We start from the raw sequence: 22,596 nt of genomic DNA on the forward strand, positions 1-22,596 counted from the left end.
ACTACCTCACCAGCATCTGCTGTCCCCTGAATTTTTGATCTTAGCCATTCTGACTGGTGTGAGGTGAAATCTCAGGGTTGTTTTGATTTGCATTTCCCTGATGATTAAGGATGTTGAACATTTTTTCAAGTGTTTCTCAGCCCTTCGGTAATTCTCATTCCCTCAGTTGAGAATTCATTGTTTAGCTCTGTACCCACTTTTTAATGGGGTTATTTGAATTTTTGGAGTTCAGCTTCTTGAGCTCTTTGTATATATTGGATATTTATTTATTTTTATTTATATGAGTACACTGTAACTGTCTGCAGACACACTAGAAGAGTGCATAGGATCCCATTACAGATGCCACCATGTGGTTGTTGGGAATTGAACTCAGGACCTCTGGAAAAGCAGTCAATGCTCTTAACCACTGAGCCTCTCTCTCCAGCTCCCAGTATCTTCTATTTTTAACTCTTTCAATTATTTGTTTGTTTATTTAATTCCCTATTTTGTGGTACTGGGGGTGAGCCCCAGTCCCTCTCTGCACATAGGTAAGTGTTCTCCACTAAGTTGTACCCAGGTGCGCTCAGTAGCTCCTTGTTTGTAATGAACTCTTCCTCTTTAACCCAGGCAACTCAGACTACTTGCCTTGGTCTCCTAAATTTAGGGATTACAGGCATGTTCAGCTTCTTATATACTTTTAAATCCCTGCTTTTCTCCTTCTATGAGGAAGAGCACATTTTACTGATTTTAATAAACTTTTTAAGTATAAATATAAATGAGGACTGTACTACTATTACATGATAAACATTAATTTTCATAAATATGTTTAGCATAAGACTCTGAAGTGTTTCAATTTAAATCTTGGTGATCCACTTCAATTAAGACTGAGCCAGGTAAAGGAACCAAGGAGGAGGTGTGGCAATGCTGAGTTTATGGCCAACAAGGCTGCATAGTAAGTCTCCCACCCTAAACTTGACTAATTATCAAATACACAATGTTTTATTGTTTTGAATGTGTGAATGTGTGTGTGTGTGTGTGTTACAATAAGAATGGTCCCCCATAAATTCATATATATGAATGTTTGGTTCCTAAGTAGAGGACTATTTAGGAAAGATTAGGAAGTGTGGCCTATTAGAGGAGCGTGGAAGAGGTGTGTCACTGGGGGTAAGGCTTTGAGGCCCCATCTCTCTTAAAATCCTGCCTGTTCATCAGGATGTAAACTTTCAGTTACCGCTTGAGCACCATGCCTGCCTGCCACTATGATCTTTTTCACAATGATCATGGACTCAGTCTGAAACTGTACGCAAGACCCCAGGTCATTGCTTTCTTTTATAAATTGCCTTGGTATAATATTTCATCACAGGACCAGAACTCATTCTCAATCTCTCTGTCTCTCTGTCTCTCTGTCTCTCTTTCTCTCTATCTCTCTCCTTCTCTCCCTCCCTCGGTGTGTGTGTGTGTGTGTGTGTGTGTGTGTGTGTGTGTGTGTAAATAAGTAGAGTGTAGAGTTGCCAGCAAAGGCCAGAACAGGCCTTTGAATCCCCTAGAATTGAAGTTCAGGCACTCGTGAGACATCCAACGCGGGTGCTGGGAACACATCTTAGGTACTTTGTAATCTATAGCTCAAGAATTCATCCCTTTATCAGTAATAAAACTGATGCTAGTTTGTGGCATAGTGAGTTCCCTAGATTATATTTTGTATCCTATTGGTAGAATTAGTGATAATAAATTATTTCATTGGCTTGAATATTCAGCATTGACTGAAATTTTCTGTGACATTTAGAGTACATTGTATTTTTTCAATTTTTGAAGGCTGTATGAAAATATTTGATATATTTTAGTAGGAAATTCCTGGTTTCCAAATTTTTTATAAAATCTCACCTCCTTGTCAGGAAGTATAAAACTATCTTATATTTGTCTCATTTGTTTCTGGGCAAACTACTAGATTTCATCTACATGGACAATAGGCAGAATTGTAATGGAGAAGTAAGACTTGTACTCAGAAAGGCTCTAGCAAACCAATAAAATGCAAGGAATGGAATGTTTACTCAAAACTAATTTCTGATCCTTTGCTGAACATCTCAAGACTGTAGAGAGGAATAAATAAAGACAAAAAAAGGATTCCTGGTTATATCCTCACTGCAAAACAAAAATTAGCATGCACACAACCACTGAATCACAAGGAAGTCCACAACTCATCACCGTGACTTGGGCTACCACAGGAATTAAGTGTTTAGTTGACTGAGGACTAGACATATGTATGGAAATATATGTTATCTGAATGCTCACTCAGAAATTATTTAAGGCATTGGAAAACAATTTGTAAACTCTCAGTGGATAAAACAGAAAGTCAAACCAAATGGAAGCATTTAGTAGCAGGAAGACACTTGTTAATTGCTTCTGCAGAAATAAATAAAAATGAATATGCAAGAAACCAAATTTTAATCTAACAATGAAAAAACAGACAAATGACACCCCTTGCATTATTCTGGTGATTATCTTTCAAAGGTTTGGAAATTTCCAAGTCAATCATGTGGGGGAGTATGTATGAAGCTAGAAGTGAAAGGGAGATCTAGAAGTGAAAGGCTTTATACATAGTATCCACATGACCAGTTTCTCTTACCCCTGTACCTGACCTCCAGCCTGCTCCAGGCTCCTTTTATGTCAGAGTGCAAGAGAAGACTGAAGGGTTGGGATCAGGGGAAACATGGCCCAGGAAGAGGAACATCATCCGTGTCAGTCATCCCAGGCAGCCATAACAAAGACTAGGCAGCTTTAAAAGACCCATCTTCTCACTGAGGCCAACAGCTCATGATCTAAATGCTACCAGGCTCTCTTCCTGGCTTGCAAAAACCAATTTCACATTTTTACCAAGTGGGATTAAGACTTTACCCCCATGACCTCAGTCATTAATTACCACAGGGGATGAGGACTTCAGCATATGGTCTTTGGAAGACATGCTTAATTCATAACATTTAAATGTAAGCATGTTCTTAGTGACAGTTAAAACTCACCTGAAGACTGTGTACCTTCTCTGTGTTTTAAATCTAAAGGTGCAAACAGGACACTCACCTTCCTCACCAAAGAACTTACTCGGATCACCTTACCGTCAACAATATCACATGCTACATCTTTTACATTGTAAACTACATTACTCTGTTACCTATTACAAAATTTTAAACTCTGAATCAAAAAAATTGCAAGCAAAAGCAACCTTAATTTCCAATTTTATTGAGTTCCTAATGTGCAAATTTCCATTGGTTTAATGAGGCCTTATTATGGGATCTGAATATTTAGTGCATACTAAAAATACCACCCCTTCTGAGAGATGACAGGAACAATATAAGCAAATGTGTCTCCACAGACCAAGAGCATAGCTGTTATGAAAGAGTTCAGGAATGTGTAATCACCACTTCTGGGTAGCACAGGAGCCTTCATAAGAAGCTGTAGGGTGTGTGTGCTACCTGGGGTCTGGAACATAATAACCAAGGGTAACAAAGGACATCCAAGCTCAGGAAGGCAGGAGCGCAGCATCTCCTGATGTCCTGGAGGTTCTCTAGGGGCAGCACCCTTGACACAGCTGTCAGCAATCCCAGGGCAGGATAAAAGAGAGAACTCACCAAGAAATACTCTGCATTAGAGGTGGCAGTGGACTGAACGGTTGTTTCATGAAGTTTCAGTTTTTGAATACTATTCATATTTGTTTAAATTACTAACACAATAAAGGAAAACCTGGGAATGTTTCTTTATATTAATTCAACATGAGAGTATATGTTTTCTTAGATGCACAGTGTGTGTGTGTGTGTGTGTGTGTGTGTGTGTGTGTGTACTAGGTATTTTTTTTTTTTTTACAGATAACAACTGCATTCTAACTCTGTTATTTTGTGTTCAGTATTTATCTTCCTCAAAGGGGGAGTTAATCTATTTATATACAGGCCAGGGAAGTCATAATATGATATTATTTAGTGAGATTTATTTATAAAGCCAATAAACTCTACACAATTTTACTTTGACTATTTAAAACTTTATAGGACTATTGCAACTCATTAAATGTACAAGTGCTTTGTTGCTCAATAAATACAAGCATGTCACATAAAGGTAGCAAAAAATTTCAAAGCAGTCACCTTCCATTGTTATTAATAAGGAGAATAAAAAAGGAGTGCAGGTAGTCAGTTTGTTTAGAAAAGAAAAAAGGCCTGAAGATTTTTACATTTGAAGACGCTGCATTAATTGACCTTTGCTTTGCTACATGCTGTCTAGTTGGCAAATACTACACAGTGTCTTGTGATTCACAATTTGATGTGTCTCTAACATTGGAAATCAGTTCTGATGTTGAACTGTGTTAGCAATCATTTGATTAAATCCCAACACCCACTTCCCAGAGTTAGACCACTTTCCAGACTCTGACCAGCGCATTTTAAAGAACAGACCCAGCACAGCAGTCAGGAAATTAAGAACCGTCTGAGAGGCCCCATAGGCCCTTTCATGCATGCCCTCAGACCTTGGGTCTGCTTTCCAACTCAGAACCTGTGGAGCTGAATTCTCTGAGGATCACTGTCTTGCCCAGGCCTAAACAGTAGGTAGATGAGATGACAAGTTCCCACCATCTGGTCACATGGTCTTTCTTCTGATTTCACCTAAGTCACACCTTGTTGGGATGACAGACTTTATCATTAGGAGGAGCGATGAGTTGAGGTGCTCTGTACCAAAACCTTGGAGTACAGAGCCAAACATATGAGAAATTTCTTTAATTCTTTGCATCTTTTTAAATTGAATTCTGTATTAATTAATTTAGAAATGTTTCAGTTCCCAATGTAAAAATGCATATAAAAGATAATTATTCTTGAAATATTAAAAATCTACTTTGTATGCATAAAACTCAATAAAAATGTATAAATAATTTCCCAAAGTTTCAAATCATACATAAAAACATAATTATAAACTTAAACACATGGATTTGTGCTGTAATTCATAATTTGCCCAGTGAAATATCTCTAATGTTGTTTTACTGTTTACAGAATATAAACAATGTACATAAAAGTGAATTATAAGTAATATTCTAAAAGATTAGTTTTATGATTTAAATAAATTCTATACCCTAAATTTCTAAAATTTTATGTAATAGAGAAATATTTATGTACAAAAATAAAAAGTAATAATACTATCAAAGTCCAATTTGATGACCTAATGAGTTTTGGGGGATAATTTACAGTAGTATGAGTGACACAAAGGCAGTTGCGTTACAGATAGCACACCACAGCAAGGGCAATGGCTCACAAACCTTGGAGCTGAAACCTTGGAGCTATTTGTACAATTTGCAGGTAGCCCAACAGGTTGGAAAGTATGCCCCCCATAGTAATTCTTACTGCTTATTAATTTTGGGTTAAGAAAGGCTTTGTGAATCTGGTAAGTTTTAGAGACTTTCTGAGACTTATGAGTTGTCTCACTAGTCTTAACAAACTTGACTTTAGAACTTCCTAAGTTTCAAGAAACTTCTCCCAGGAATGGAATGTGTGAAATTGGTGGAAATTGTTACAGGAACTTAGGAACTTAATGACAAGAGTGCAGAGCTAGCAAGATACAGGCCCTGGATTCAGTCACTAGCATCAGAGACAAACAAGAGAAATTGCTAACACAGTAGTAGAGTATGCAGTCTTATGAATTAACTACAGGAGTTTGGTTTTATCAAAAATAAAATAATAATGAAAAAAAAAACAACAAAACCAACAAACAAGACAGAAGAGGGAAATAGACTAAATTTATTTCAGGAAATGTTACTGTGTCAATTAAACATGACCTGTTTGGAAATCTGGATATCTCTCAGATCCTAATTTCATCATCATCTTCTGCTTCTTCTTCTTTCTACCCCTCCCTCTCCTTACCCACCCCCCCCGTGTGTGTGTGTGTGTGTGTGTGTGTGTGTGTGTGTGTGTATATGTGTGTGTATATTCTCAGATGGAACCAAGGGTCTTGCATAAGGATATAAGTACTCTAACATTATGCCATGCTTCCAGCTCTATTACAGCTTTTATTATTCTTCCTTACATTGTATCATAAGAAACATAAATTGGCTCCAGATGATATGATGTAACTATTATGAAACAAGTAAAATAACAGTGAAGTGTAGAAAATTACTTTCCATTAGTTATTAAGCTATCTACATATATCATAAGCAGACATGTCTTATTCTAGCCATTATTGGGTCTTCTAGTTACTTGAGAGCATAGTCTTTAGTTTAGCACAAGAATCTTTAAAAAGAATTGCAATAGAGCAGTGATAGCTGTAGAATCAACAGGAAGAGAAAGAGACAGTGAACAGCCATATTTATTCCAATATAAAAGAATTTCAATTTTAGGTATAAAGAAAAACTATTAATAAAACATCTTATATATAGCCAACAATTCCAGAAAACATGGAACTTGGAGTAACTTTCCTTTATAATTAGTGTCATATTAGCAAGATGCTACAAATAGATGTGTTAGAGAATATTATCAGGATTATTATTAAGTCTTCCCTTGGATACATAAAAATCACCAAGGGTTAGATGCATGCATTTGAGCTTATAAAAATGTAATATGAACATATTTGCCCTATGAAACTTGTGGTTGACCAAAAGAGGGGCAATGATCCGCAGGTGATCTGCTTCAACTATTCTAGAGCCTTCTTTATATACTGACCATCACCAGAGGACATAGAAATTTGCAACTTTAAAAATTCCCTAGGGCTTTGCCTAATTACAGTCCTGAAATCAAATGCACAGTAGCGTTTGCATCTGCTTAATGAGGTAGAAAGAAGATGATATGACAATCCAAGTGGACTCTCTTACCAGACAGTAAACAGCTTGGGGAATTGCTCTTCTCAGCTTGCAAAACTTTGAAAATATATTGGGATGAGAGAGACAAAGAAGGAAATCAGTTATGAACCTATGTCTCCCTTCAAGGGGAATGTCTTATAAACAGTAGTTTTAAATGTAATTCTGAACAAAAATTATTCTTATTTGAGAGACTTTGGGTCAATTCTATTTCAGTATCAGTTTCCATGCTGATATAATGAAGGGAACCCACAATAGATTCCTTATGTGTTTGCTAAGAAGGCTTTGTGGAATTATATAAGTTGCAGATTTCAAAGTGTTGGTGCACTTTCTCACCAAAGTTTGTATTGGTTCAGCTCACTTTCGACTTCCAGATGTGGCCATTTAAACATTTATGAAATTAAAATTTTTTGCCTCATGGCCATGGCTCCAGAAATGTTACCTTATCAGGCTTCAAAACAGGAATGAAGTGCTTGCATTTAGATGCAAAGAATAAAAATGCAGAAAGCACCCACCTCAGATGAAGCAGCTCCAACTGACATTTATCAAAGAAAATCACAAGTGGTCCTCTAAGGGGAAGAGCCTTGCAAGTCTTAAGCTTTCAGAAAGCTTCAAAAAAAGCTGTACTTCGAATAATTTTAGGTCATGATGTTTCCTCATTAATTCAAAGAAGGCTCTTAGGACAAGAAAGGGAACAAGGAGAGGCTACTTGAAAGAGTTTCATTTAGCTTAAATAATTTATCTCTTAAATAATATTGAAATGCTGTAGAACAATTTTGTATTCAGAAGTACAACTTGAACCCATGAGGTCAATTAGGTAAACTTTTCCTTTGAAAACAAACTAAAAATAAGTTCAGTTTACGTTGCTCCGATGCTAAGAATAATTTGCTCTTAAGTGTCTTTAGTTATATTCACAGTAAAGATTTCTGTTAGCGTTTTAGGACTTTATTCTAGCATCCTTCCGGCACATACCTGGGTATGCACATTTGCATCTTAAATAAATGAACCCTGCCTTTGGACTGGGCTCAGCAGTAGGTTAGGATGGCATTTGGTGAAGTGCCAAATGAATCTGGTGGATTTCATTTGCAGTAGTCAAAGTTCTTAGTAAGTGGTTTTCACAATAAATATTGGAAAAATAACAATGAATCAATCATATAATCAAGGTACCATAGAACAGAGTTTTATTTCAGAAGGATCAGTAAAAAATTATGCTGCAGTACAGAGAAACAAATAGAATAGTATTGATAACATTCATTTTAATGCCGTATTTTCAAGGTATTTTTTGTATAGGAGAAGGCATGTGTCATTCATTCCATGTGATATAAGCTTATTATGTGAATTTACTATGTCTAGAGATGTAGAAAGAGATTTTATTCTGACCCCTTGATTTTAGGCCTGCTCCCCTTTAAAAATGACCAGGGATATCTTTTAACACCCACCACTTTTTCATGAATTGTCCAACAAATAAAGAAATCCATTTAGCTAAACATGGTACCTTTGACCAAAGGAAAATACAGGCTTCTCCTTGAATGGCTATGTTGGTATATGAATTCATCAGTTAAACACTCATTTCCAATGGCCTCACTCCAAACAAACTTATCCTGGAACTTATCAAACTTATTATTCCATTGACTTCTGTTTCTAAAGGGAACTCACAGGCAGGCTTCTGAGTAAACAATATAATACCACTGTATTTTCATGAACATTATATATTTTCTCTAACAGCTTTATGAACTTTGTGATAGATATTTTCCAAAGAGTGAGAAAAATAGTTCTAGATTTGTTTGTCTTTTAAAGAAACATCTGGAAAGTTGAGCCACACAGAGAAGGTGTGAGGGTACCTCTGAGTTGCCAAGTCACAAGTCACTAGTCACTAGGCTCTGTCTTCCACCTAGTTCTCATTCCCAAACACTAGCCATTAGGTCCAATGGTGAATTTTGCATATGTTTTCATCAGATAGTACACACTTATATTGTCTTTTTCTTCTTGCATATGAGTAAATCATAAAGATATTTAAGCTCTGGCATTTTGCCATGCAGCTCTTATGTCCTGACAACTACGACAACACTGTGATAGCAGTGAAATATGTTTGGTAGAGCTGACTTCTGTTACTACAGGTAAACTTTAACTTGACTTTGGAAAGAGCCAACTTTAAAGGTATGATTAATCCTGATTTCATTTTAAAGATACACACACATTCAAAGTACTCTTTGAGGATTTTGCAAACGGATAATAGGATAAATTGGTCAGAGTGTGCAGGCCATAGAAATGATTAATATATTGGCTTTGTTATTTATAACATAAAAAGTAGAATACAATTCTTTATCTTTGTCGACATGTATGTAAGTTCAGGTATAATATGGTAAATGGGTCAGGTAGGGACACCTCTGTTATTCATAATGACACATCAATATGCCCTTATCTCTAAAACCATTGACATGATTGAGTCTATCCTTGTTTTCCAACTACATTCCAACCACCAAGAAAAACCTCAAGTATGATGTATTTCTTTTTATGATTATTTTACAGGAGCCCATGAGAAAGAAATAGCTCTAATGAATGCTTTGACTGTTAATTTACATCTCCTGCTGGTAAGGTTTCTTTCCCATCTGTGTTTTGAGTTCTCTTGTTTGCATAATCTCTATGTTTCTTCCTCAAATTCATAAGCCTCTGGTAGGTTACTGATTCAAAGATCATATGTGCCATTATTTATTTTCATCAAGAAACGCTAGACCATGATATCCTGGTTCCTTCTTAAACATGGAAGATTTGCCTCTTCCATGGAAAAATGGCACAGGTTAAGTACCTGTGAGGTCTACTCATGCACAGGGGAAAAAAAGACTAAATGAAGCAGTCTGACGAAAACACTCAGGGGTATGTTTTCGAATCATGTCTAAAAGTTTGTGCATCCTTAGTTTAGACTGCCATCTAAGTTCTTTAGTGTCTCTGAGAATTATGTTTTAACCTTTGTAACAAGGAGGACAACATCTTCCTTATAGGTGTACAGAACTCAATAAGGGGATATATGAAAATTAATTTAGCACCATGGCCAATGGGATGAGCAGCACCCTGTTGACAGGTGTTGTCATCTGTATTACAATCAGGGACAAGCTTATCATCCAGAGACTGCATGGAGACATGAAATGGCTAGTGCATAAGTAGGCTACTTCTAGCTGGTGCCTCTAAAATGGATAGGGGTTTCAGGACAGGGCCAAGGAGCATTTACCTGGACCTAAGCCAAAATGCCAGAAAGCAAACAACCTGATGAGGGACAGGCGACAAAGGGAACCAAATTGGCAATGTAAGATATGTAAATAAGACATGGATAGAACAAGCTATTTCAGTCCCACTCTAGAGAAATTACCTTTAAATGCTTAAGAAGATAAATTTTCAATTAGCATTTAGATAAAGCTTTTGGAATTTGGTTTTATCTGCTTTACCGTTTCCTCTGAGTTTGTTTTCCATTGATAAACATAATGAGCCAATATCTCCGCCCTCTTCATAACTCACTGGAAACTAGGCTAATTGAAAAGGTAACCCTGTGAGATATCTAAGATGGTTAATTAATGAATGTCTTCAAACATTCTTGCTCATAACATGAACAAGTGCCATAAAGGAGCAAACGTGTAACTCGTAGACTAATGCCTCTCAATAACTCTGCTTCCTTGTAGTTATCATTCTTTAAACCTACACCAAAGCGGCACAAAATTCTTCTAGAAGCCAAAGCCTTCCCTTCCGATCATGTAAGGATTTCTTCGAATGATATTCATGTTCTTTCTACTCTTCCTAGAGGGATAGAGCCTTTCTCTGACTTGAATGTTTATTCGCTAGTCATTTCCAAGTAAGCTTACTAAAAAAAAGATCTGTCAAGTGCTTTTGATTTAAGTATTTTTTCTAGATAGTAGATTTATTTCTTTTGTTCAAGTAAAACATGTGTTCATGAGGAAAGGGCTGAATGGGGACATTGATTTATTAGTCTTTTTAAAGATATTGAGCAAACTGTTGCCTAAATCAAGAGCGGCTATAAATGTTTTATTAATTCCTGTTGCTGTTTTACTTTTTGAAATCAAATCAATACAATCTCTACTGCTTAACCCTTTAGCAACATTAAATTGTCATCTAAACTTGTAACTATACCTCTTTGTCATAGTACGCTAAAAATAGTTATTGATTCCCTTTTATGAAAAAACATTAACAATTATATAATGGGGATGCAGGAAGAAGGTCCAGTGTGTAAATAGCTTGATGCATAGATATAAGGACCTAAATTGTAATAGTTATTACTCACAAAGAAAACTGGCGGTGGCTTTGTGGGCTTGCCATCTCAGCATGGGAGACAAGAGAGGCAGGAGGAGGCTTTGCAGCTTACTGGGCAGTCTGTCTATCTAGATAGTAAGTTCCAGGTTCATTGAGGGATGCTGGCTCAAAAATGATGTATAGAATGATCAGCGAAGACTCCTTGACATTGACCAATGGCTTCTACATGAGCATGTGAACACATATAATAAAATGTGCCCATACATAAACCCCTATACGCAGTAAAGATTAAAAGATTTCTTGTGGTTCACTCAAATAACAAGAAAAATTCTTCCAGATCTGTAAACCGATGAAACCTTTGTTTCATTTTAAAGAAACCTGACACTTTCCTTTTTGATCATTCTATAGTACATCTTGTAATTTTAAAGCATGTACTTCCATTAAGGTAACTCATGATTACTTTTGCTAAAAATAAGATTAAGTCCTTGCTATCTTGAAGAAAATTCCAGCTACTCTTAGTACTGGATCTTCTGTATGGAATTTTCAATGTGATCTGTCTTTGCTGTCTAAATCTTCCTATGGTGAACTGGTTTTGTACTGAGACTCAAGCCCAACACGTCACACTCCTCTCTTTGGTTATTTTACAAGCCCCCATTGTGTCTTAAACAAGGTGAATTTTATTGTAAAGCTTACCTTAGCTCTAAAAGCTATTCTGCACTGCTGATCACCTTTAGTACGTGGTACTTCAACAAGTACCCCGATTCACAATAAGGAGGATGTCTGTGAGGTAGCCATTCATCCTACTTCTGACATGTGGTTTTATATACTGCAATGGTTTCAGTATTATTTTTTATTTCTTTTCAGAAGAGACTCTTTAATGCACTGCTCTGCTTTGGGCTTAATTTAATGAATAGATTTTCCTTCTTTTTCAGTATGCTATTGAGTCACAGATTCAACTTCACGGACTTGATGTTGAGAAAAGTATGCGGATGGTAAAGCCACGAGAGGTATCTGAGAAAGAAATGCTCATTATGCTTCCATTTTGTGTTCATTTATTTTCCTCAAAAGTATATTATCTTCATGGCTCTGATGTAACAAGAAAGCATAAGAGATCTATGCATTGTTACTGTTAGATCCTTTTGTTTAAGTAAAGAATGTCAATGGGAAGTATATTTATTTTCATTTTCAAGAACTAAACACACAGTGTGGGACTTTTCTTTTTAATAACAATGGAGTTCATAGTGGTCAAGCAGGAGAAAAAAAGAGGGCAAATTGAGTATTCCACTTTAAATTTCCAATGTATGAGCTGGTGGCTCCCATCAAAATCAAATTAAACACTACTTGACCATTGTGAAATTATACAGACACTATCTTTTTCATGTTCTTTTGCAAAGTATCAAGTATTTTCTTGTACTTAAAATACAGCAAGTTTTCTAAACTCAATAAGTTGGAGAATCTGGGATTCCAGTGTGCTTAGTAATCAACATGCAGGATTTATGATTAGGGATTCACACATCATCTATAGGTGGCACTCTTTTCACATGTGCTATATAAATGACTTGTTCAGAAGGCTCAGTGTTACTGATGCCCAGCAGTTTATCCTCTGGGCCCACTCTAAACAGTCTTTTCCATTACTAAACAGCTTTAAGTCAACATGAGGAGAACTCTATCTTACCAAAACCTTATATCTTCTTTGATTTCATGGTGATTCTTTAGATAAATGAATTATGGTTAGTTTTTGTGATACTCTCATTAGTCTGATTTTTAAGTTGTAGCTGTCAAACTATATTAGAGTTTTAAAAAACTCTAATATAGTTCCCTAAGTAGAATTTTTCGTATAATTACTAAGTTCTTTTCCTTATATGTATAAAAAGTGTATTTCTAATAAAACAGATTTCAGCATCAATATTTCCTTTTGGTAAATATGCCCCAGGACTCTTCCAATAGAAGCTGCACACACACAAACACACACACACACACACACACACACACACACACACACACTCATTCATATAAGTCCTCTAACATAGACTTTGGTCAATAGAATGAAATTTAAAAACTTAAATAAAATTGTTTTAAGGAATTTTCTAAATGATGTTAAGGCAATTAAGCATGCACTGGTCCAAAATTTATGTCATATTTACTACAAAAGAAGACTTGTGGGAAGTTGTAAGTACATCGGACCTGCTCTCTCGTAATCAGGAGAGTCCCACTTGATGGAACTCTGACAACCGGTTACTTCTTCAAGACCGAGTCTCACTTCATTGACAATTTTCAATCGATAGTTATGGGTGGGGAGTTTCGACCCTGTTTTGATACTTTATTTTGACCAGTTTTCTTCATGTTTTTCTTTATCTTTAAATCGACTTGGAAAAAATTAAATTTTAAACTAATTGAAACATCACTTTGACAAAACCCAGTTGAAAGATGCATGAGTGAGTTCTCATTGGAAAAAGGACCACTAGCTTGATAAGTGCAATATGAACCTCCAGCTCGGCTGTAAGATATGTCATGTCTTTCTTGCTTTTTTTTTTTTTTTTATTTTTGGTTGGATAAAGATAATGGGGAAATCATTGAGGTTTCTGAATACTTAATTAGAAAGAAGCAAGTAGATGCAGACTGGCCCGCAAATGAAACTTCTGTAACATTTGACGTTTTATCTCTTAAAACACAATGCTTCCCATTGCTGCTCTTTTGCCAGATTTGGTTCCCTCTTTTTGACTTATGTAGAAAAGACATTTCTGGAAATGGAGTGACACGTTTATTATTGTCATGCTGTGTAACTTGCACTGAACTTGATTTAGGGGGAAGAGACCTTAAGGATGGAGGACATACTGAAAGTGATCGAGGAGGAAGGAGACTCGATTGCAGTGATCCTGTTCAGTGGGCTGCACTTTTATACTGGACAGCTGTTCAACATTCCTGCCATTACACAAGCTGGACATGCCAAGGTAGACCACTTGGTTCACTTCTCTCCTTGGTACTTTCCCAGAAAGTACTCTGCTCAAGAGTGTACTTTATATGTACTTTAAAGTATTGCAGGATTTATTTTCTTTAAAAATAACAAAATGTATTTGTTTGTTTGTTTGTTTGCTAGATTTTCCAGATTAAGACTTCTCTGTATACCCTTGGCTATCCTGGAACTTTTTCTGTAGACCAGGCTGGCCTCTTAAACATCTGCCCGCCTCTACCTCCCAGGTGCTGGGTTTAAAGGTGTGTGCCACCACCACCTGGCCAAGTCTTCAATTTTAAGAGATTATTATTACTATTGCTATGATTGGTGTAGTTCATCGCTTGTTTACATGACATCAGTGATCCAATCTCATTCCTAAAAATGCCATCTTCATGTGGGTCCCTAGTGTCCAGGATAAGCAAGCTTTGCATACATGATGTGGCTCTCAGACAGCAGAATGAGGATAAAATGCTAAGGGTCTACAGGACATGCAAGATCTTCTAAAAATCCCACTTTAGTACATTTCGTACTGTAACTCATTCTAAATGTGAACCAGCTCTCACTTAAAGCTACGTATTTCTAGATAGGGAAATATAGGCTCTATTAGCAGCTCATGTAGAGTTACCAGTAAGGTGACTTTTACCCAAGTGACTTTAAGGATGGCATTTAACTCTGAACAACTTTCTAGTTTTATAACACTATCCATAACAAAAGTGTTTCCCCCCTGCATATTATTGATTAAGTTATTTTGTCCATATATCATATCTCTGTGTATATAAATAAGTGATTTAAGGTATCATATCTTTTTATATCAGAGTATAAATAACTGATTTAATCTTTTAAAATTTTTTGGCCTATCAGAAAGAAATCAACTGGGAGAAGAATTCAATAGCCATAAGTTATATTTAAAAACCTAAGTAGCAGTTCTGTTTGATTATGCAATCAAGGCTTGTATTAAAAAAGGTGACAATTGAATTTTACTCTGAACATTAATAAGTTATAGGATTACTATATATGTGAGATCTAGCTAATATATGCAGTTATTGAAGCTAATGAATGGAACTAATGAAAAGGAATTTAGCACCGTCTTCAGTGGTCTCTAGGAATTTCCAACAAGGGCCTCCAGCTGATTTGATGGATAACTGTGAAAGCGGTGCATTACAAAAGATATAAAGATAATGTCTTCTTAATTTAGATATTAAATCTTAAGCACCAAAATAAAGGGTAGCCAATAAAACTTGTGTTTTAAAATGTTCTGCAAGTAATCAGCAACCTTGTTCCCTTAGTATGCAAGCATGTTTCATTAACCTCCTAGAAGTGAGACAAAAGGAAGAGAAGGAGGACCATGAGCTCTGCAGTCATACAGTCTGGGGTCCTCACACTGGCTGGGCCATTGCTGGGTTAGATGGTCCCCTGCATGTTATTGAACTTCTCTGAGCTTCTGCTTCAAAGTGCTAGTTCATCATAAAAGCATCTCCCTCATGCACTCAGGGTAAGGAATGTGGTGTTTAAAGTATGCAATGGCTGCCACTCAATTCTCCTGTGAAGCAGCATTCCCTCCCCTCTTCTCCCCACTTTTCCTCAGTGAATAAGAGATTATGGGAAATGCCTCAGATACAGACTGTATTTCCCATTGCAAATTAAAATAAGGGAGATAGAGAGGTAACCCCATGTTTAAGAGCAATTGGTTCTAGTGCAGAGGACCTAGACTTGGTTTCCAACACTCACCTGGGAGCTCACAGTCATCTGTAACTCCAGTTCCAGGGATCCAATGTCTTCTTTTAGCCTTTGAGGCACTAGGCATAAATGAAATACATATACATACTGTGATGGTTTGTATATGCTTGGCCCCAGGAGTGGCACTATTAGGAGGTGTGGCCTTGTTAGAGTCGGTGTGTCACTGTGGGTGTGGGCTTTAAGAACCTCACCCTAGCTGCCTGGAAGTCAGTATACTGCTAGCAGCCTTCAGGATGAAGATGTAGAACTATCAGCTCCTCCTGCACCACAACTGCCTGGGTGCTGCTATGTTCCCACCTTGATGATAATGGACTGAAACTCTGAACCTGAAAGACAGCCCGTATTAAATGTTGCCCTTCTAAGAGCTGCCTTGGTCATGGTGTCTGTTCATAGCAGTAAAAGCCTAACTTAAGACACATACACATAGGCAAAATACATAGGCACTCAAAATATAAATAAAATGTAAAAATCTTAGAAAATAAATGTGCTCACTAGGTTCTATGTTTAATTCTTGGTAAGGGATTAAGTAGCTGAAACCAGTCTCTAAGTGTGCCTTAGGCTGTCACTCATTTAACATATCTATAGAGCCAAATTCTCCTGGCACATTCAGCCAAATGAATGAGTGGAAAAATGAGCAGCTCCAATCTAAATGGAAGAATGTCATGGGAGCAAACTGGGGATACGGTTGACTTAGATTTACCCATTATCAAATTTATTTTAACAAATGTTTACCCTCTTGCTGTACAATTGCTCTCCTTCTCAACTGGAGTTGAGAAATTAGGCTAATGTAAAATTAGACGTATATAACTCTCCTGGGTGGCCAGTGAAAATCTAAAGCTCAAGAAAGAGACAGGGAGAAAATTAGAGCTGTCAATCAAGAAAGAAATTGACAATTCTAAGGGAGAGGGGGACTTAAAACAATCACTGTTAAGATTGAATAAGTGAGGCAAAAGAGAGGAAAGCTTCCAGCAATTAAATATAATAGCAGCTGGAAATGACAGGGAATGGAGTCAATGACTGGATTATGAAATACAAACTGCAAAAGCCCGGAGTAAAATAATTCAAAGTCACATGATAGGAAAGCAGATACACAAAGTATAGCATTAAAAACTGCATGTACAACAGCAAAACCACAAATCAGAAGTAGACGGCTTAAGGAGCTAGGTTGTACTTTGTAACTAATTTCACTATGAGTGTGCATAGTTCTCCGGGTCTCCTTAGGCAGCCACATCGCTGCGGTGTGATAGATAGACCTTTCAGGTCATACCGAGGAGGCTCTTTCTCCCAGCAGATTTCCTGGTCCTCTGGCTCTTCCAGTCCTTTGCCCTTCTGCACACAGTGTTCCCTGTGCCTTGGGTGTAAGAGTTGTCTTGTATCAGTTGGGACCAGGCACCCCATACTCACTTCTTCTCTCCTTTTCAGTAGATGTGCTAACATGGAGGGAAGAAATCTCAAGGGGACCTAACTATAGACAAAGGACTACAGAGAACTAAAAAATTCTGAGAGCAGGAGAAATATTCTTCCTCAGGGATGAGCTCTCTAGTTCCTTTTACCAGGTGGTCAAACCTAAAATCATACATATAAAAAGAGCACTAAACAAACTGAGCAGGCTATGTTCGTATATTTGATATGTGTCTCTATGTGTGCCCACACATATACAGATGCACATGCACACAAATGGGTCAACTAATCCCATTTATAGGGGAGGAACTCTTGTGCTTTAATTGCTACCTGGTGCCCCCATTCTAATGCGGTCACAATTAGTATTATTTAGTAATTTGTGAATGTGGAAAATATATCAATATTTAGAGGTTAGAACTTTAGTTCTAAAATTCTCATAACTTTACCAATATAAGTCACGTTGAACCCTTTGGCTCTTTATAGAAGTAGAAAGCTTGTGTATGGATAGACATTTTGTGCTTGGCTTATTACCAGATCCTAAGACTAATTGATCTATGCTGTATTCCGTAGATCTTGCTCATTTATATTTCCATTCTCATACAATATTAACAGGAAACACAGCACAACCTTTATATTTGTGGGAGAGCAGATAATTGCCCCACTCCCTTTTCTATTTGAAGCCTGTAACTATACATGCTACTTAGGCTGTTATTACAAATTACTTAGGGTAACCCTCCATCACATTTCTGGTACATCTGTTAATTAGGTTCCCTGGATCATGCGTTGTGTCTGAATTCAGTCATAATCAGCAGGATCCACTTTCCTGTGGACTTATGTAAATTTGGTGCACACCCCGAGCAGTATGATTCAGAGCATCTGTTTCCGGATGCACCCGACAACAAGCACTGTTGCCAATTTTGGTATCAGCTATTCAGTGACCTGATTATTCATCAGTCAGAATCTTCCAAATACACGCTTTCAAACACACGCGATATTCCTTGGGTACTTTTTTTTGTGTGTGTGAAAAGCTTTTCTTTTTAAGGTTTCCCTCTGCTTGCTATTAGATCTGCAGTTCTCTGACTTTCTATAGCATAGTGATAACATGGTTGCCCAAGACATACTATTCAAGGTAGCAAGGAGGAAGAATGGAGGCTAGGGCAGATTCATCTGTCTCATGTGTCCCTTCTATGTGAAGTGCTAAGTTTTTTCCACGTTCATGAAAGCAGAATCTATTATGCAGCTAGTTATGAGTGGAAGACTTAGGCTGAAGGTTTATGAATTAAACTACAGACTAATGTACCATTTAGTAATTTATTTCTCCAAAGTCTCAGTGCAAACTTCTTGAGCTTCCTGTCCTCCATCAAGTGTCTTACACATGTTTTCTGGCAAATAGTGGGTATCAAATGATTACACATCAAACAGGTAGACGAATAAATGAGTTGCTCTAGTCTCTCATCTCTTTTACACTTTGCAGTAGCACACATATGTGGATGCTCACGTATTTGATTTGTGAATGCAGATGGTGGATTCAAAAGATTCTGCAAACCATCTCTTTTTATGTAACAGTTTTTATTTTGGCATGTGAATTACGCGTCAGGCCCAACCATAAGCTCTTTCAATTATTAATACGTATTAATAGCAATTACAGTCCAAGCAGAGTTAATAAAGTTGAATTAATTCTCAGTCATTCGTGTAGTTCTAGTTACCATTTAAGAGTCTGGAGAAGAAGAATCATTTGAGTCCAGCAATTTAGGGCCATCCTAGACAACATCAGAAGACCCCATCTCTTCAAACCAACATGGAGTCTCGGGGAAGACAAATAAAGAGCCATGGGGAGAAAGATGAAGACAAGGCAGTCTGAAGAGATGGCTCACTGGATAACAACACTAGTTGAGTAAGCTGAGGATCTGAGTTCAAATCCCCATGTCAAAATGGTGGCCACAGGTGTTTCTGTCACCCAATCAACATAAGGAGGAAGAGACAGAAGGATTCCTGTGGCTTGCTGACCAGCCATCATAGTTCATTAAAAAAAAAAAAAAAAAATGACAAGCTTGAGTTCAGTGAGCAACACTATCTCCTAGAAATAAGGTGGAGGTGATTGAGTAGGACTCTCGACATGTTCCTCTGACCACTGTATATGTGCACAGATGTGTGCAATGCACACACACACACACACACACACACACACACACACACTTAATTCTGAATACTAAATGATGAGGAAAAATACAGAACCCCGATAAATATCTAACTGGTAAAATCAATTTATAAAAATTCAATGAAACCAGCCAGGCCGTGGTGGTGCATGCCTTTAGTTCCAGCACTTGGGAGGCAGAGACAGGAGGATTTCTGAGTTCGAGAGGCCAGCCTGGTCTACAGAGTGAGTTCCAGGACAGCCAGGGCTATTCAGAGAAACCCTGTCTCAAAGAAAAGAAAAAAAAATTCAATGACACCAAAGCAACATCCACATATGAATGGTCACCAGAACTATTCATTTATCTTGAGCATAAATCCAATTTTTCTTTGAAAAGCTTTACCTTCTGTGAGTTCAATAATAAATGATTGACTGGGATTTCGACCAAAACCTTGGCTACAATGGTTGGCATCAACTTCCAGGAACAGTTACTGTGCCATATCAATAATGCTTGTGTCGAGCATCAAGACTTGAAGTCAGTTTGAATGCATTAATAATAAACTATCACAAATAATGTATCGGTGTCACATTAAGGGACAAAAATCAAACCTTTTTCCCTTGTGTCATTTAACCAAGCGAGATTCCCAGATTTGAATTCTCTATTCATTCTCCCTGTGTCTTCCGTCCAGTCTGAATCTATGCCCTTTGGAAACTCTGCCTTGTGAATGTGTCCCTGTATCAGTCTGTCTGTCAGAATGTGTCTGTACTTAACAAAGGACTTTACTCTTTTCATTTAACACCACAGAAAGAATCACATGGGGGAAGGAATGAGAAACCTTAAAGAAATCTTTAACAGAGTTTTACAAAGGATTAAGTCACTGACTCCAGCTCACCCCAACCCGCCCAGACAACGCACAGTATTGCAAATAGCATTGTCTTAAAAGCAGGATCTGTACACTGCTTAGCTTACAACATTTGTGGTGGATGATTTTAACTTTATAAGGATGCTTCTGGCCTTCGTTGTCTATTTTCAGCATATGGTTATCATAACACACATATAAATATATATGCATTAACCTTGAGTAGGGAGCATGGAAGACACCTATGTATTAGTTTAGGTTGTAAATGTTGGTTACTTGGGAAATCCCAGGCAAATGGGGATTGTTATTAAATATTCTCTTAATGGTGAGTTAAACAAAGAGAGTAAATATGTAGTAGGATGGCAGTCTGAATTCTTAAGTGACCTCAAAGTATATTATTAACTCTGTCTGTGAGGTAAGACAGAAGCTCTTGTCTCTTAGAGTATTAGACATACTTTTATAATATTGCATTTTATAATATTGAGATGTTCATTAAATGAGATAGTTATATCTAAATATGCAAACACACATATTTTTATATTATATTACATGTATATACATATAAATAATGAATTGGAAAGATGTGCATGAACGGTTTTTTTGTAACCCAGTCTGACAATGTTAATGATCCTCCTGTCTCAGGCCAGATATGTGCCCACCTGACTGATGATGAAAAGAGTGCTTATAGGAAAGAATTAACCTGTTATCCAAGTATTTAAAAATTATGATTTTATTATTATTTAATATTATTACCCACTTTTACTAAAAAATTTAAGTTACAGTTTACTTGAGAAGATCTTAGAATTTTGCCATGGAATTCTCTGTAGTAAAGTGGCGTATATTTATATCTTTTACTCATCAGTAAATATTTTAATGGGGTATTATAATAATAGAATGCAAACAAGGAACACTTAACACAGCACGGTGTGCTGAGGTGACCTTCTTTGAGAAGACAAGACAAAGCCGGTTCTCTCAACATGAGCAGATATTTTCTAGCTGTGACCTTTTCTGTCAGGGCTGGATGTATAGTAGGACCTATTCTCAGAAGTGTAAAGTATTAATAGGTTTGCAAGGAAGAAATGGTTCTGTATAAATTTAATTTTAGAGCTCTAGAAAAGAAAAAATAAGACAGTGCGTGAAGAAGGCAGAGTCAGAAGCAGCTTCTCACAAGCCATGCCAACTACGTGGAGACCCACGGAAGCCACTGCAAGGCTTCGGCTATTTAAGAAGGAAGATCTATTTTAATTTTTGAAAGAAAATTTCAACCTGCCAGGGTGAAAATAGACTGGAATGGAATAAAAGTGGGCACAATGAAATAGTACATTATTATCTTCGCAAAAACATGAAGACTATCATCGTGGTGCACTTCAGAGTATTTTTTTTTTTTGATCTATTGAGTAATCATTCTTCTCTTCTATCCTTCTCTTATAATAAAAGTGGGTTTTAAAATAATCACTGAAAATTGTTTCTACACTGAATTCCTGACATATGATCTAGACTTGAATTAGTCAAGGGAATTCAAGGAAAAGCAAATTGAAAATGTGTATTTATATACATATGCATGCACATACATATAGGTGTGTATATGCATGATTAAGATAATTAAAAATGTTTCAGTTACACTTAAAATGGTTGCTAGAAGAACACCAGTCTTTTCTTTTATAAGGAGAGAAGTAAAATTTAAACAGACTATCTCATTAACTCTTGTCTTTGGAATGGTAGAAGATTTTTGTGCTACACGAAGAAAATTATCCATACTCATAATTCTGCGCATTTGAGATCCAGAAATTACTAAGTCCAAATACATTGGTAAAGATTAGTACCCAGGAATCTAAAGCTATAGAGCTGTTTCTATGTCGGCTGTTTTATTTAAGACTTGATTGAGAGGACCATATAAAATAAAAGTAATTAATGCCCAGTGGAAGAGTATTCTAGACTCCAGATGTTGTTTTAGGATTATAGGTCTGGGAAAAGCAAACCTCCTAGTTGTCAATCAGGATTTGTGATAGTGCATCCATTCTTACTGAAGGCACGAGGAAGAAGGACTTCTCTGGTATCAAACCACATTTACCTGTTAACTCCTGGACCATCTGAAGGAGATGTTATAGTCAGAAGATTTTGTCTATGTTTCTTTTTGCTGTTTTAGATGATACAAATTATATAATTAGTTGTCTAGGACTCAGAGTTGTTCCCCTAATATTATATTTTTCTTCCCTCTTTACTAATCAAGAAAGACTGATTTGTCTTTGTTATAACTAAAAAATTAAAAATTCCAATATAAAATGTAGACACCCATGTATATAACCATTTTAACTTATTTACTATTATAATAATGAAAACCTGTGGAATTCTATGAGTATCCGGCAAAAAGAAAGAAAGAAAGAAAGAAAGAAAGAAAGAAAGAAAGAAAGAAAGAAAGAAAGAAAGAAAAGAAAAGAAAAGAAAAGAAAAGAAAAGAAAAGAA

At 36.7% G+C, this 22,596-nt stretch overlaps 1 protein-coding gene across 1 annotated transcript in view; it reads left to right on the top strand.

Annotated features, from left to right (window-relative positions):
* Positions 1-22,596, top strand: part of Kynu (kynureninase) — a 129,075-nt gene that overhangs the window by 36,339 nt on the left and 70,140 nt on the right. The window contains exons 5-8 of the mRNA XM_021194213.2: positions 9,320-9,381; positions 10,462-10,533; positions 11,980-12,054; positions 13,852-13,998. Of these exons, the coding sequence (XP_021049872.1) occupies positions 9,320-9,381; positions 10,462-10,533; positions 11,980-12,054; positions 13,852-13,998 (356 nt within the window). The remainder of the gene's footprint in view (positions 1-9,319; positions 9,382-10,461; positions 10,534-11,979; positions 12,055-13,851; positions 13,999-22,596) is intronic.

The sequence above is a fragment of the Mus pahari genome, chromosome 3 (genome assembly GCF_900095145.1).
Source record: "Mus pahari chromosome 3, PAHARI_EIJ_v1.1, whole genome shotgun sequence".
In the NCBI taxonomy this organism is placed as follows: domain Eukaryota; kingdom Metazoa; phylum Chordata; class Mammalia; order Rodentia; family Muridae; genus Mus; species Mus pahari.